This window comes from Acinonyx jubatus, chromosome B3 (assembly GCF_027475565.1).
Source record: "Acinonyx jubatus isolate Ajub_Pintada_27869175 chromosome B3, VMU_Ajub_asm_v1.0, whole genome shotgun sequence".
Classification (NCBI taxonomy): Eukaryota; Metazoa; Chordata; class Mammalia; order Carnivora; family Felidae; genus Acinonyx; species Acinonyx jubatus.
The window spans coordinates 70,669,843-70,686,861 of record NC_069386.1 but is presented as its reverse complement, the minus strand read 5'-3'; the positions used below and the strand labels follow the sequence as shown (position 1 = coordinate 70,686,861).

At 40.0% G+C, this 17,019-nt stretch overlaps 1 protein-coding gene across 1 annotated transcript in view; it reads right to left on the bottom strand.

Annotated features, from left to right (window-relative positions):
- Positions 1-17,019, bottom strand: part of RPGRIP1 (RPGR interacting protein 1) — an 82,722-nt gene that overhangs the window by 49,090 nt on the left and 16,613 nt on the right. The window contains 9 exon segments of the mRNA XM_053224261.1: positions 482-555; positions 1,030-1,176; positions 3,336-3,359; positions 6,574-6,679; positions 9,072-9,208; positions 9,210-9,285; positions 9,718-9,817; positions 11,118-11,383; positions 13,837-13,969. Coding sequence (XP_053080236.1) covers positions 482-555; positions 1,030-1,176; positions 3,336-3,359; positions 6,574-6,679; positions 9,072-9,208; positions 9,210-9,285; positions 9,718-9,817; positions 11,118-11,383; positions 13,837-13,969 — 1,063 coding nt within the window.

Here is a 17,019-nt window from a genome sequence, read left to right as displayed (position 1 = left end):
GATTCACACACACACACACACACACACACACACACACACACACAATAAATTAAGTCAGAGTTAACATAGTCTTTTGCAACTTGACTTTTAACAATATGTTTTAGGCATATAGATCTACTTCATTTTTAACAGCTTCATAGTATTTTATTGGGGGATGCAACATGATTTATTTAACCAATCCCTATCAAAGGAAATTTGAATGTTTCCACTTTTTTTTTCTATTACCAACAATGCAGTAATTAAAATTCTTATTATACATCATCTTTGCAAATACATGTATATGCATGTTTAACAGTTTGATAGATAGCATCAAATTCCCTTCCAAAAAGACTGTGCTGATTTATATTCTCACTAAGAGTATTGAGTGTAAGCTTCCCCATATCCTTACCAACACTGGGTAGTGTTTTTAGAATGTGAGGACCCTTTTCTATAACTGTCTTTTATAGCAAACAGTGCTCTGGGATCCAAACTTGGTACTTACTTTTCTAAGAGTTTGTCATAATTGTCATTCAGCAATTTTCGTTCTTTTTCCAAATCTTCAACTCTCTCCTGAAACTAAGAATGACAGAAAAGTGCCTGAGATAAAATCCAAACATCGATTTCCTTGCACAGGTCTTTCCTCTTCTGTGGCAGAGTGAGGCTTGGATAGGAGGTTTTCTATGTTCATCTCACATGTCTATGAGGAGCCATTCAACTAGAAAGACTCAAACCAATTTAAAGTGTGATAAAAACTTTTATTGGAAATAATGAGGATTCTCTGAAGCAGATTTTCACAGTGTCTGGATTTCTACTGTTAAGGAAATAGTGGAACATTATAATACAGCAAAAACTTCAGAGGACACAAGTATAAATCCAAGTTTCCCCCCTAATGGTGTAATCTTGAGCAAATTATTTAATCACTTGGAGCCTCATCTTACTCATCTGAAAAAAATAAACAGCCATATTGTTGCTAAGAAGCACTTTTAACATCTCTGAAACTGAAATGTAACTTACAATTGATGCTATCTTTCAATTACTATTGTTATTTACCTCCTTCAGTGTTATCTGCAGGATGGACACATCTTCCAGTTGGCTCTTCAGACTCACAGCCTTCTTGCTTTCCTCCTTCAGTTCTGCCCTAAGCTCATTCACTTGCTTGAGAAGGGCATCATGGGCTGCACTCAGGATTCCCTGATTCTGGGGCAACAGGAAAGTTGCTTTGGGAATGGTCATATCACTCAGCAGAAATGGTCTCGAGATACCAGCAACCCTAGCATTCCCCAGTGGATGTCAAGAAGAATGATTTTGGTTAATAGCATGGTCCCTTTGCACTGTAAATTGACTTTTTCACCCTAGTATTTCTCAGGAAGTATCATTTCCCTGTTAGTGAAGATTTTCCACTCCAGGAACCTATAATTCTTAATTGGAGCATTAATTTTCCCAAGGTTCAAATTATACCCTGGTTCTAAGTGAAGTGCCACCTTTCACAGCTGCGTTTACTTTCTAAGCTATTTGAATGCTTCTTTTTTTTTTTTTAAGGTTTATTTATTTATTTTGAAAGAGAGAGTGTGTGAGCAGGGGAGGGGCACAGAGATGGGGAGAGAGAGAATCCCAAGTAGGCTCTGTGCTGTCAGCACAGAGTCCGATGTGGGGCTCAATCTCACCAACTGTGAAATCATGACCTGAGTCAAAATCAAGAGCCAGACGCCCAACCAACTGAACAAGCCACATGCCCCCAAAATAAATGTTTTAAAGACTGAATTTATACAATGTATATTCTCCAATAATAATACATTTAAGCTAGATCTCAACAACAGAAGGAAAACTGGAAAATTCACCAAAATGTAGAAATTAAATAAAGTACTGACATTAGAAAATGCATTGAGATAAGCGGGGGGAAAAGTACAACATACCCAACTTATGAGATTCATGAAGCAGTGCTCAGAGGGAAATTTACAACTGTAAATAGCACAAATCAATAACCTAACTTTACACCTTAAGGGATAAGAAAATGAATAGAATGTGTTCTTTTCCTCTGGGTACATGATTCCATTTTAGCTTAGGAGAGATGTTTCTTTAAAAGTTCCTATCAGGCTTTGAATATCAATTTCCAATTTATTTGAATGCTTCTTATGGTGATATACTCTTCCCTTTGCACCTAGCAAGCAATGTTAACTCTAGAAGTTAAGTGTGCATTTTTCTGGTGGACATTTCTGGTAACGAACAGCTGTGGGTGTTCGTGCTGGGAACTCTGCCTTAGTAACTCTCTCTCTCTCTCTTTTTTTAATACTAGAGAACCTGTATCTTTTTAAGTTTATTTTCATTTATTTTGAGGGAGAGATAGCAAGCGGGAAAGGAGCAGAGGAAGAGGGAGACAGAGTCCCAAGGAGGCTTTGGGATTTTGGATTTGGATCTGAGCCTAAATCAAGAGTTGGACACTTTTGGGGCGCCTAGGTGGCTCAGTCGGTTGAGCGCCCAACTTCAGCTCAGGTCATGATCTCACGGTCCGTGAGTTCGAGCCCTGCGTTGGGCTCTGTGCTGACAGCTCAGAGCCTAGAGCCTGCTTCAGATTCTGTGTCTCCCTCTCTCTGCCCCTCCCCCACTCATGTTCTCTCTCTCTCTCTCTCTCTCTCTCTCTCTCTCTCTCTGTGTCAAAAATTAATAAACGTTAAAAAAATTAAAAAAAAAAAAAAAAGAGTTGGACGCTTAACTGACTGAGCCACCAGGCACCCCTGTCTTAGTTACGCTTAATCATGGACATTCACCCAGCTTGATCTCTACTCCTTTCACAGGAATGAATGGGGTTGAACATTTAAGAACTCAGAGAAGATATGCAACAAGTTTGCTATATTTCATCACCTTATACATGCTAGAGGAATACTTAGGAATTTCTGAACAGATGCTATATAATTCTCTTTAGCAATAGGCTGAAAAATACTATTCTAAATATTTCAGATCTTGTATTTCAGTTTTATGAAAATAGCACAATAAATATCTTCTGACAATAGTAATAGTACATTTGTCTTAATATAAATGATATGTCATAGGGGTGCCTGGGTGGCTCAGTCAATTAAGCGTCTGACTCTTGATTTCGGCTCAGGTCATGATCTCACAGTTTGTGAGTTCAAGTCCCACATAGGGCTCTGTGCTGACAGTTCAGAGTCTGGGTGAGATTCTCTCTCTGCCCCCCTACCCAAATAAATAAACATTAAAAAAAAAAGAAATTATATGTCATAATAACTTTAATTTACTTGGCTAAATTCTGGTGTCATATTACTTGAAGATTAATACAAATTTCTTTGGGTTTTATTACTTTTACTACTAAGAAACAGAGATTCAAAGAATCTATTTAGTACCTTCTGGAGCAGAGCTTCATATGCCTGAAAGAAAGAAATACATATTATTCTACTCACATATCAGCTTGATGTTTGTTTTCATATTTATCTCTGTACTACAAACGTTTAAGTGGTTAGTTTAAGAGATATGAGAATTTTTTTAATGTTTTATTTTTTTTGAGAGAGAGGAGACAGAGAGTGAGTGGGGGAGAGACAGAGAGAGAGAGGGAGACGCAGAATCTGAAGCAGGCTCCAGGCTTTGAGATGTCAGCACAGAGCCTGATGCAGGGCCTGAATCCACAAACCATGAGATCATGACCTGAGCCGAAGTCGGATGCTCAACTGACTGAGCCACCCAGGTGCCCCTAAGAGATATTTAAAAATTCTCACAAATCAAGTCAGTTTGTGTACTTTTTTTTAAAACTAATTGCTGCTACTTTTCCCCTGCCTTAGCTTGCCAGGAAGTCTGTGAATATAGCAGATGATACAATTTCTTTAAGGAAGGGTCATTTATTCACAATTGTATTGCATTTGGTAGATTATCTGAGAAAAACATTTATTTTCAAAGTAGGTGCTCTTACTCAGCATATTTCAGAAAGCTCTCTTCCCAGTTTCAGAAACAGAAAAAACAATAACCAAACTAACTACAACAGCTATTGTTGGTTGAGCAGTTACTATGTGTTTCATGATCTATTATCTTATCATTACAATTGTTTCACATATATTGTATCTCATTTAATTCTCACAGCGTATCTGAGAGGTAGACATTATTACCTAAACCTTAAAAATGAGAAACCCAAAGCTCCGAAGCTAAGTCACTTGCTCAGAGTCATATAGCTATCAAGAGGCCGAAGCAGAACTTTACATCATCTTGTCTAACTCCAGAGTCTGAGCTACTGACCACCATATTTTGCTGCTAAAGGATTAAGAGAATGAAATTTTTTTTTACTACATGTATAAGAAAGGATGACTAGAAAGGTAAACTGCTAGAGAAAAACAAATTGTAAAACCTACATTTTAAAAAAGTGTGGGAGATTACTCACCATTTTAGGCCATCTCCACCCCTCCCACTAACATGGGTAAGTATTTAGAATGGCTTTCTTCCTTTTTTCCTTCAATGTGATGGAGGAATAGATGGAGTTATAGAAAAAAAATGTAATCCTACAAATACTGCTATTTACCCATACAATTTTAAATTATCGTCCATCTCATATTTCCATATTCTGTAGGTGCTACCAAAATTAACCAAATCAAAAGACTACAAGCAGATGTATAGGTCTCTCCAAAATACAGGTTGGGGGGTTGACCTTGTAAAGATCCCTTTGTCCCCATCAGAACAGAAGTACCCAGGGCAGTGCTAACTGAACCCACCCTAGATGAATGACACCACCACCATCTTCTTGCCCACACTAGATACCCAGGGGTCATCTTTATTTCCCCTTTTCCTCCAACTACTCCCCTTTGGTGATGATGTCATTCTTCTATTTCCTGCAAGTTGCCAATTCTCTGTGGGCCTCTCTCCATGGGCCTCTCTCACTGTCTTGGTGGGAACCCTCATCCAATCTCCTTTGTACCACTGGACTCATTTCATACCTGATCACTTTACTTATACCAGCCAACCTATATCATTCACTCCACTGCTAGATGATCCTTCCTTGTAGTTTTGTAATTTTTGATAAGTTGAAAATTTCAGAAAAATACTAGAACATATCAGTCACCTATAATTCTACTACCCAGAATTAAGAATTATTGCTTTATAATAGTTTTTAAGGTATTATTTCTTTATTAAAATGTATTTCTTTTTTTTTTTAACTTTTTTTTTCAACGTTTATTTATTTTTGGGACAGACAGAAACAGAGCATGAACGGGGGAGGGGCAGAGAGAGAGGGAGACAGAATCGGAAACAGGCTCCAGGCTCCGAGCCATCAGCCCAGAGCCCGACGCGGGGCTCGAACTCCCGGACCGCGAGATCGTGACCTGGCTGAAGTCGGACGCTTAACCGACTGCGCCACCCAGGCGCCCCTAAAATGTATTTCAAAAAAGGTTCAAACATTAAAAACAAAAGCAAGGTGATCTCTTTGGGGAAAATTGATCATGTTATCAACTTATTTAAAGCCTTTCTGCAGCTCTCCACTGTCAATGGGATTAAGTCTAAAACCCTGATAAGGCCTCCATGATTTGGACCCTGATGTTTCTCACCTCCATGCCTTGGCCTACACCTCTCCTCCTCTAGAAAACCCTCCCCTCTCTTGCATACTCACTAGCACCTGCTAATCTTTCAGTATCCCAATATTTGGCTCAATAATATACTCTGTTATGAATCTTTTTTGGATCCCATACCCCATTCTCTGGTAGATCTGACTACTTTCTGTTGTGTCCCCAATACCCTGTATGCAGATAGCTGTACTTGTTTACATCTTGTTCTCTCTCTCTCTAGTAAGTTCCTTGAAGGCATGAGCTGTCTTACATTGTAATCTTTGTATCAAATGCTTTGCACAGTTCCTGGCACTCAATAAATATTTATCCAATAAAAGAATGGTGCTAATCTATCACTTAGACCCTTGATGCCCTATTTCCACCATTCAGATATGAGTTTCTATTGTGTGGTAATGAGAAAAGACCATGAGCCTTGGTGTCAGATAAACCCAGACTCAAAGTCTGCTCTGCCCCTTACTATTTTTATGACTTGAGCAAGTTACTTAACTTTTTTGAGGCTCAGTTCCCCCATCCATTAAATGTTCTTACATTGAGGGTTGTTCTCAGGCTTAAACTCTGGGACTGAGTCTAGCACATACAGAGTGCTTAGTAAAGACTAGTCTCCTTCCCTTCCCCTGTGACTTCTCTTGGCTTCCCAACTTAATTACATTATCATTGTGGCCACTGGCTGGGAACTTAACCCTGAGCACAAGTTAACCCCAATTAATTCTACCTTAGAAGGCAGGGCTTGAGCTTTCTTCCTAATAGAGAGATAATGTGAATATTGGAAAGAGAATAGACTCCGAATTGCAAGGTGTGGATTTGAATATCCCCTATAAGTTTTGAGATGAGTAATTTACTTTCTCTCAGTTGTGGTCTTCCATGTGTATAATGGAGAAAATAATTCTAACTGGCTCTTTTCCCCCCAACCTGGCAACAGACAGTTTCAGTTGGACCTGGATGCCCGATTGGACCCAGGGCTTCTCAAACAGCCAAGGATCCCAGGGTTCTATGATTTAAGGTACCACAGACTGTCCCACGCTAACTTGCCCTGGAAGCTCACCTCTTGAACTTCTGTTAATTGTGCTTTTGTTGCTACCAACGAGGTATTCCTTTCATGTAGAAGCTTCTTAAGACGAATCACCTCTATATTCTCCTTAATGGAAGCTCTGGACAAAGAAGACAGTGCTGAAACATTCTCTCTGTGAATGGACAGAGTTAAACACCTTTCCCCCAACACTGCACCAAGAACATCTTCCTCTTCCTCTTGCCTTTTTATCTTGCCCACAACATAGCAGAAGTAGGAAGCAAATGTATACCCCAATAAATAACCTCTTTTCTCCCATTTCCCTTTCACACCAGCTGAGATTTGAGAGAGAGAGACTACCAACCTTAAAACTCTGTGTTCTGAGAAAACATAATAGCTATTTTGAAAATTATGGTGCTTACAGCTTCCCATAAACTTTGCAAAGTCCAACTGAATCTGAGTCTTGTTTCCTTTGAGAAACTGGAAAGGTATGGATATGGAGAACACAAGGGAAGATTATTATTTCTGAACCTAGGAGATCATATTTTCTTTATTATTTGAAAGGTATTGAGGAGGATTTGGGCTCATTAGACTCTATCTCAGGGATTCCCAGTCCCAACTGCTTATTAGAATCATCTGGAGAAATCTTTATAATTATACTGCATGAACTCCACTCCCACATAATTGAAAGGGAATCTCTGGTATAGGGCCCAGACTTCTGTAGGGTTTTATCTATTTTTTAATTTTCAGAATCTGTTTACATGAAATAAATTATAAGATACACACGTTTTTTCTTTTATATAACTTATTTACCTATTTATTTTTATGTGGTATGTTCCATATTGTATTATCTCATATATTATTTTTTGTTTTCTTAATCAATATTGTCTTTTTTTGATTAGAACATTTCTTTTTTTTTCCTCCAAATTTTTATTCAAATTCCAGTTAGTTAACATGCAGTGTAATATTGGTTTCTGGTGTAGAATTCAGTGATTCATCACTTACATACAACATCCAGTGCTCATCACAACAAGTACCATCCTTAACACCCATCGCCTATTTAGCCCATCCCTCACTCACCTCCTCTTCAGGCTTCCATGGTTTTATTTATTTGTTTTTTTAGATTTTTATTTTTGAGAGAGTGAGTGGGGGAGAGAGAGAGGAAAACAAAGGATCCCAAGTGTGCTCTGCACTGACAGCACAGAGCCTGATATAGGGCTCGAGCTTACAAGCCGTGAGATCATGACCTGAGCTAAAGTGGGATGCTTAACCAACTCAGACCCCCCCAGACACCACCCTCCGACTTCTGTGGTTTTAAAACATCTCCAGTTGAAAACTATGTTTGAACATGGATGTTTATAGCAATTTCATTCATAATTGCCCAAATTTGGAAGCAACCAAGATGTCCTTCAGTAGGTGAATGGATAAATAAACTGTGGTACATCCAGACAATGGAACATTATTCAGTGCTAAAAGAAATGAGCTATCAAGCCATGAAAAGACATGCAGGAGACCTAAATGCATACTGCTAAGTGAAAGAAGCCAATCTGAAAAGACTACATAGTGTAAGATTCCAACTATATGACATTCTGGCCAAAGACAAAGTCAGAAAAACAGTGGAAAGATCCACGGTGCCGGGGGTGAGGGGGAAGGGAGGGATGCACAGGCAGAGAGCACAGAGGATGTTTAGGGCAGTGAATCTATTCTGTATAATACTGTACTGGTAGATACATGTCATTATACATTTGTCCAAACCCACAGAATGTGCAACACCCAGAGTGAACCCTAAGGTAAACTATGGACTCTGGGTGATAATGATATATCAGTGCGGGTTCATCCATGGTCACAAAAATACCACTCTGGTATGGGAGACTGATAGTGTGGGAGGCTGCGGGGGCAGGAAATGAGGGATATATGGGAGGTCTCTGTACTTTCTGCTCAATTTTGCTATAAATCTAAAACTCATAAATCTAAAAAAATAAAGTCTACTTTTAAAAAAAAGTTCTCCAGGGGCACCTGGGTTGTTCAGTCAGTTAGGCAACCGACTCTTGATTGCAGCTCAAGTCATGATCTCACAGTTCGTGAATTCGAGGCCCACATCAGGCTCTAGACTGACAGTGCCAAGCTTGCTTGGGATTCTCTCTCTCTCCTTCTCTCTCTGCCCCTCCCCGAATCATTCTCTCTCCCTGCCTCCCTCTCTCACTCTCTCTCCCCCTCTCACTCTCAAAAATAAATAAATCAAATCAAATAAAGTTCTCCAAAGACTGATGCACAGTGAGAGCTGAGAACTCCCATCTGTGACGAGGATGAAACAGTTTTCCTTCTGTGAAGTGAAGCAGCAAATCTTCTAATTTACATAAACATTCTCTTTAGGTTAATCCATTTCTTAACCCACACAGGAATCCAGGTCTATTTCTCAGACTGAATTTAACCCCAGGCATTCTCCTTTCCTCTGAGACAGAGGAAAGATACCAGTAAGAATCTCTTACTTTTCCAGTTCATATGGTTTGAGGCATGGAATGCTGCACTCTTACCGAAGCTCTGTGGCCTTCTGAGCACACCCCAAAGACCTTCTCTGTTCAAAATCTTCATCTTTGGACCACATTTTCTCAGGAGACTTGGGTGGTTCTTCCAACAGCATCGTATTGCTGGTCACAATATGAGCACTGTTAAGGCATGCACAGACCAATGAGTTTAGTCATAATTATGACTTTGCTGAAAGAAATTATACTGCTAGAATTAGGAACATTAAACACAAAAAGAAGACATAGAAATTGCTGTTCTAGGCATTTAGAACTGAGTTCTCACATGTATGAAAAGAAGTTAGAGGAGTTAGTAATTTTGGTATGTGTGATGGTTAATCTTACAAAATATAGCTTTCAAGTGTCAAACAGAAGTATAAATTAATTATGACCTAAGGGAGAAAAATATAAAGGGAAGGAGACAGAATACCTTCAATTAAGGAAAAGGCCTTTATTTGCCTTTTTTTTCAAAGACAGACAGATGCTGATTTCCCATCTTTTAAGCAATGAAGTTGGAATTTGACCTAGAGTTGACTTTCAGCTTCTCTGATTATGCTGGAAAGATTTCAAAATGCCAACATTCACTTGTTCCCTAAATAATGTATTTCCAATTAAAGCTGAAGGAGTAACAGCGCAGGATAAAGGAGTAAGAACTTACAGTTCACTGGATTCACTGGATATTTCACTTCTGATCTTTTCATTTGTCACGTGTTCCTTGAATGTAGGAGGGGCTGTGTAGCTCAGCCTGTCACTGGGCTCTGGAAGTTTAGACAGAAGATGCAGACTCTGCAATAGATTTCTCCAGAACACTAAGGGCTAAAAGTAGGGAGCTTTGAGACCTGGGGGGGAAATCCTTATAATAACCGCTGATCTCAGGGGAGGGGTCTCAGTCTTTACTCTTTTTTCTTTTTCCTCAATTCTTTTTTTTTTAATTTATTCATTTTTGAGAGAGAAAGAGAGAGAGAGCTGGGAGGGAGGGAGACAGACAGACACACACACACACACACACACACACACACAGAGAGAGAGAGAGAGAGAGAGAGAGAGAGAGAGAGAGAGAATACTAAGCAGGTTCCACGCTTGTCAGCACAGAGTCCAACTTGGGGGTTGAACTCACCAAACCATGAGATTGTGACCTGAGCCGAAATCAAGAATTGCTTAACCGCCTGAGCTACCACAGGCATCCCTCTCAGTCTTTACTCTTGCATAGATATGCAAATACAGACTTAATAAATGAGCGGGACTACAGACTGTCAAGTAAGTGAGTATAAATGGGAAGAAGAAAGCTGCGAAGAAGAAAGGGACTATGTGTCTAAAACTCTAATGCATCTTTACCTCTGATGCTGGGTATATAACTCATACTCAATAATGCTGAAGTCAAACTGGACTTAAACTTAGACTTAACTAAAGACAACAAATTCCTATGGACCTAAATCAGGGATGAGGAGGCTAGGTGAAGGAAATTTACACAAAAAAATTTTATTTAATTCAATGATGGGTTTCCTAGCAGCCATAGACTCTTAGCCATTTGGAATACAGGAAGAAAAGAAATCGCAACTTCTCACTTACAGCCTGATTTCTAAGCTTGGACTTCAGAATTTCCAGGTGCCCCTGCAAAGTTTTGATTATGTATATGTGTATTTTTCTTGGGAGGAGGCCACGGTTTGATCATGGGCTCAAAGGCGTCCACTTTCCAAAAAAGCGAATAATCCCAGTTTTAGACGCACAGCATTAGTCCAGGGTCCCATAGTTCCCGTAGAGGGACCTGTCCTAAAATCACTTATCATCAAGGATAATTCTAATCTACTTTCTAGGCCCCCTGCATAACTTGGTCAGCAGAATTCCTGTTTCCCTTGTCTGCTTCTCTCCTCTCCGGTACTTCATGGTGAACTGAGAATTGTGAACCTGACATCTCACCAGGAGAAAAAAGATTTTAGGAAGGTAGAAACTACTGGGAAAAAGGGCAGGTGGAATAAAGCAGTAAGGAGGAAAATGTGGCTGCCAAATCAGTCCTTCCCAGTATTTCAGCCCTGTTGGAAACTTGGTCCTGAACCTTACCCCTCTTGGGTTTCTCGGGAACTGGCGCACCGGCCGTGCGGAGCTGTCTGTGTCCCGCGTGGACCCTAGGCTGGCTGCGGCGGGGAGCTGGGGGGCCGACGCGCTGGAACTGCAGCTGCAGCCCATGCAGCAGGGGGCGCTGGTGCTTAGTGGGGGGCTGTCGCCACCCCGCCTTCCGCCACCGCGGTGCAGGCTGTTGGGCTTCCACCACCTCTGCCCTCAGGTCCCGGCCAGAAGCCGTCAGCCGACGCAACGCTGTCCTCATCCTAAGGGCAAAAGTAGAGCCGGTGGAAGGGGCCTTTCCAATTCTGTGAGTTATTATTTCTACAGTTCATTTGGTGGCAAATCATCATGAACTGATCTCTGATATAAATTTATCTACTGTGATCCATTACCGATACTTTAAAAAAGTAATTTTCTATCCCCAATACACTGTAAGTTTTTGAGGACAGGGAGGTTGTGGTATCCATCTTTGTCCATTCTATTGCAATAAAAAAGGGGGGGGGGGTTCGTCAATGTATTTATTTATATATTTACTTTTAAATAATATACATTGGCTTCTGTCTTAATAAATTGTGATTATGTTACAACATAAACAAAAATACTAATTTTTAAAGAATTGGTTATTAAATATAAGCATAAATTTTAATATTTACTTCTCCCATCCCACTTGTCTGCACACCCCTGTATATGTACCCAACTTTAAGGATTACTCTCCTACAGCCTCTAGTATACACTCCTATAGCCCCTAGTATATGTTGAGACTTACCTATGGTGGACAGTCAATCACTGTTTGTCATCTTTTTTTTAAATTAATCTCTACACCCAACGTGGGGCTCGAACTCACAATCCCGAGATCAAGAGTCTCATGCTCCACAGACTGAGTCAGTCAGGTGCCCCACACTATCTGTCATCTTGACCTAAAATCACGCTTTCAACCCTTATCATCCAATTCTGTGGTCCCCCTGCCTGCCAGTTCTGACATACTATGTGGCTTTGGGCACGTCATTAACCTTTTGTGATCAGTTTCCTCATCTATGAATAAAGATAAAAATAGCACCTGCCTCATTAGATTGTTAGGAGAAGTGAATTAAATAAATATATGTAAAGTGTTTAGAACAGTGCTGTGCAGGGGTGCCTGGGTGGCTCAGTCAGTTAAGTGTCTGACTCTTGGTTTCAATTCAGGTCATGATCTCACCCTTTGTGAGTTTGAGCCCAGCCTGTTTCAGATTCTGTCTCCCTCTCTCCCTGCCCCTACCCCACTCACACTGTCTCTATCTCAAAAATAAATAAAACATTAAAAAAATTTTTTTAAAGAAAATGAACAGTGCTGTGCATTGTGAGCACTGTAGAAGTTAGCTATTATTATTATTATTATTATTATTATTATTACATATCATATCCAGATGAAGAAATCAAGTCATGAAACAGCCGGGTAAATTGCCCAAAGCCAAGGGTGATGGAATCTAATTTTTAGCCACTTAATATCTATAATCTCAAGTACTTTTTGGTTATCAACCAAGAAGCAATATTTTTTGGCCTATGCAATCTTCTGCTTTCACCAGATTCTCAAGTTCTCTGCAATATAAAAGAATCTCTCACTCTGAAGAGTGTTGGCATACAATGGAAGCCTGTATCCTGTAGATTCTACATGACGCTTTGAACCACTCCTGGGGATTACCAGTGAGAAAGCAAAAAGATGCTCTTGACATTGGGGAGTAGGTCTAACCTAACTAGTTCCCGGTGTTGTGTGAAGCTGGCCTGTTGTTCACAGCTAGGTCATGTTATTATCCTGTTGGACACAATCGCACAGAACACCAACATCAGACAAGGCCACTGAGACCATGATAGAGTGATACTGAACAAGGCCACTGTATAATTTCATCTAAACACAAACACAAGGTCACTGTGCTGCACACAAAATACCAAACATTCTCCTTTCCTGGTTAATAAGTGAGTGCTATTCTAACCAATTACAGCTTTAGCTTCACTCTAGTCTACCTTCCCTGCAGATAATATCCAAATGCGGAGTTGTCCCTGCTTTCTAACGGTATCACATCTGGAGCAAACTCCTGTTACCCTTGGACCCTCCCACAAATCACCCAACTGAAGCTCAAATCCTGTAATAGATTTTTTTGTAACACATTCTTACTGAAATGACTGTATCATCTATGGTGTGCATTTCTCTAGCTGCAGTGAATAATAAACCCAACTTGCTCAACTATAGGTGTGTTCCTGCTAGTCTTTGGCTGGAAGGCATGGACACCACTATCTTTAAAATATGTCCTAGAGATAAACTCTGAATTTTCAGAACTTCTATTCTTCCCATCTGTTAATCTATCCACACTCCATCTCAGATTCCTCTCCAGGTCTCATCCCAAGAGATGCCCTTTTGAAAGCCAATAACTTAAGGTTACTGTACATGGTATATTTCGGAGTTAAGGGCTTTTTAGCACAGTTACTCACTAGTTGTGACTTTAGGCAAGTTACTTAACCTTTTTATGTTTTCTTTTCCTCTTAATAGTACCTCCTCCCTCATAGTATTAAATAAGTTAATTGCATTTATAATAAGTTAGTTAATATACATAAAGCACTTCTAACATGCCTGATACAGGAAATGATCAATGTGATTTTTGGTTTTGTTTTGCAAATAAAAACCTCCTTCTCTGACTTGCCCCTGTTCCCCTTTGTTCCCCAGCTTAAGGAGAACACAAGGTACCTTTTGATCTCATCCTGTTGCTTCCAATAAAGCTCCTTCACCAACATGTGCTCTTCACGAAGACGAAACAAGCTGTCCTCCAATTCTTCCCGGCCCATTCTGCTCAGGGGTGGTTGAGTTTTTATATTCTTACCTAAAGTCCCAGAAAAGGGTAAAGAGAGATTATTTTTACATGTAATTTTTTTTAATCCATCAGGTCTCTCATCACATTTTGTCTAGAGGGCTTCAATCTATCTGAGTCGTGTGTTTGAAAGGAAATTCAGGAAGTATATGAAATGTGTGCTAATGAATCTCTTTATCATTCCATAGCATTCCTGGATATGGAATATCATTCCGTATTGTTTCAGCACAAGGTATGACTCAATCTCCTGTCTAGAAAGTACATTCTCTTTATAAAAACATCAAATTGGGCTGTCAGTCTACTTAATTTTTTTTTAATTTACTCTTCTATTTTTTCTACTTACTAGATAATTTGGACATAGACAAAGACTGTGCCCACAACCATCTTCAAACCCTTACTAAGGTAATGGATAGAAACCTTTCTTGATTACCAAAGAGTCATCTAATTTGTTTTTGTGGTCTGGAGAAACCATTCCCAAAGTTGCCTCCTTGAAATACAGCATCTGCTTGTTCTAAGCAGAGGAAACTAGAGCACACTTTTCAGTGTGTTAATGTTCACTGGCCCAGACTCAGCTCTTGATTGCATGGGAAAGAACCTAAAACTCCAGCACTCAAAATATAGCTCTTTCCCTAAAAGAGAGCGCTCAGAACTTCAGTCTCAGAACCACCTCAGCCATCACTACCCCCTCTCTGGTCTATCCTTTGGAAAAGATAAGTTTTTTAAAAAACAGGTTTATTAAAGTATAGTTAGCATGTAATATGTTGAATATATTTAAAGTGTAAAATTTGGTCAATTTTGACATGTGTTAGAACTGTGAAGCCTTCACAGTTAAGATAACAAACATATCCATGATAGCCAAGTTTCCTTGGCCCCTTTGTGACCCATTCCTCTCTACTCCATCCTAACCCCAATTCTACTTTAGTTCCCAGGAAACCACTGATATGTTTTATGTCACTATAGATTCAATTCTTTAGAATTTGATATAGATCAAATCATCCATTATGTACCCATTTTATTTTTTAGTTTTTGGGGGGCTGTTTTGACCTTTTTCACTCAGTATAATTATTTTGAGATTCATTCATGGTGTTTCTTATATCAATAGTTCCTTTTGGTTGCTGGTAGTATTTCACTGTACAGATACACCATAATTTATCCATTTGGTGGACATTTGAATTATTTCCAGGTTTTGGCTATTACAAATAGAGCAGCTATGAAAATATATCTATAAGCCTTTATATAGACATTTTTTAATTTCTCTTGGGAAAATATGTAGGAATGAAATAGCTGGGTCATAAGATAGGTGTATATTTAACTTTTTAAAAATCTGCCAAATTGTTCTCCAAATATGCATATCTCACAGTATATAATATTATATATTTCTTTATTATTTCTTGGAACCACTTGAAAGTAAGTTGTACACATCATGTCCATTACTTTTTTTTTTTAAGTTTATTTATTTTTGACAGAGACAGAGACAGTGTGAGCAGGGGAGGGGCAGAGAGAGGGGGAAGACAGAATCCCAAGCAGGCTCCATGCTGTTAGTACAGAGCCCAATGCAAGCCTTTAACTACTAAATTGTAAGATCATGACCTGAGCCAAAACCAAGAGTGGGACACTTAATCAACTGAGCCACCCAGACACCTCTGTCCCATTACTTTTAACATGTTATTGTATATTTCCTAAAAACAAGGACATAGCCATAGAATAATTCTCATTCCATTACTCCTACATTTATTAGTTGGAATTGTACTGTAAGGGAAAGATCTCTCTTCAATAAATTTGTTTATTACTTAACATATTTATATACATATTTATATAACCTCATGGATTATACATGTTATACAATCTCATGTTATACAATTATAACATATTTATACACTTTCATGGATTCCTATTTTAGTCAATGGGTTATAATCCATTGATACCATACACTTTTCCCCCAAATTTATTATTTTTTTATTAAAAATTATTTTTAATGTTTATTTATTTTTGAGAGAGACAGAGCATGAGCAGGAGAGGGGCAGAGAAAGAGGGAGACACAGAATCTGAAGCAGGCTCCAGAGTCTGAGCTGTCAGCACAGAGCCCGGCACGGGGTTTGCATTCACGAACCATGAGATCATGACCTGAACTGAAGTAGGATGGTCAACCAACTGAGCCACCCAGGCACCTCTAATTTTTATTTCTTTTTAGAGAGAGAGCATACAAGCAGGGGAGGGACAGAGAAAGAGAGAGAGAGAGAGAGAGAGAGAGAATCCCAAGGAGGCTTTATGCCCAGCGTGTGGAGCCCAGTGCGGAGCTTGATCTCATGACTATGAGATCATGACCTGAGCCAAAATCAAGAGCTGGAGACTTAACTGACTGAGCCACCCAGGCATCCCTATCATTATTCATCTTCACGCTCAAACTGTCCCAGATTCAGCCAGTGTGAGCGCTTCCAGCTGGTTCTGGTGTCCTTTTAAAATATCTTCATGGGGGGCACCTGGGTGGTTCAGTCGGTTAAGTGTCTGACTTCAGCTCAGGTCATGTTATCACAGTCTGAGTTCGAGCCCCGCATCAGGCTCTGTGTTGACAGCTCGGAGCCTGGAGCCTGCTTTGGATTCTGTGTCTCCCTCTCTCTCTGCTCCTCCCCTGCTCATGCTCTGTCTGTCTCAAAAATAAATAAAAACATTTTTGGGGCGCCTGGATGGCTCAGTCGGTTAAGCGTCAGACTTCAGCTCAGGTAATGATCTCATGGTCCGTGAGTTCAAGCCCCTCATCAGGCTCTGGGCTGATGGCTCAGAGCCTGGAGCCTGCTTCCGATTCTGTGTCTCCCTCTCTCTCTGCCCCTCCCCCATTCATGCTCTGTCTCTCTCTGTCTCAAAAATAAATAAATGTTAGGGGCGCCTGGGTGGCTCAGTCGGTTAAGCGTCCGACTTCCGCTCAGGTCATGATCTCACAGTCTGTGAGTTCGAGCCTCGTGTCGGGCTCTGTGCTAACAGCTCGGAGCCTGGAGCCTGCTTCCGATTCTGTGTCTCCCTCTGTCTCTGCCCCTCCCCTGCTCATGCTCTGTCTCTCTCTGTCT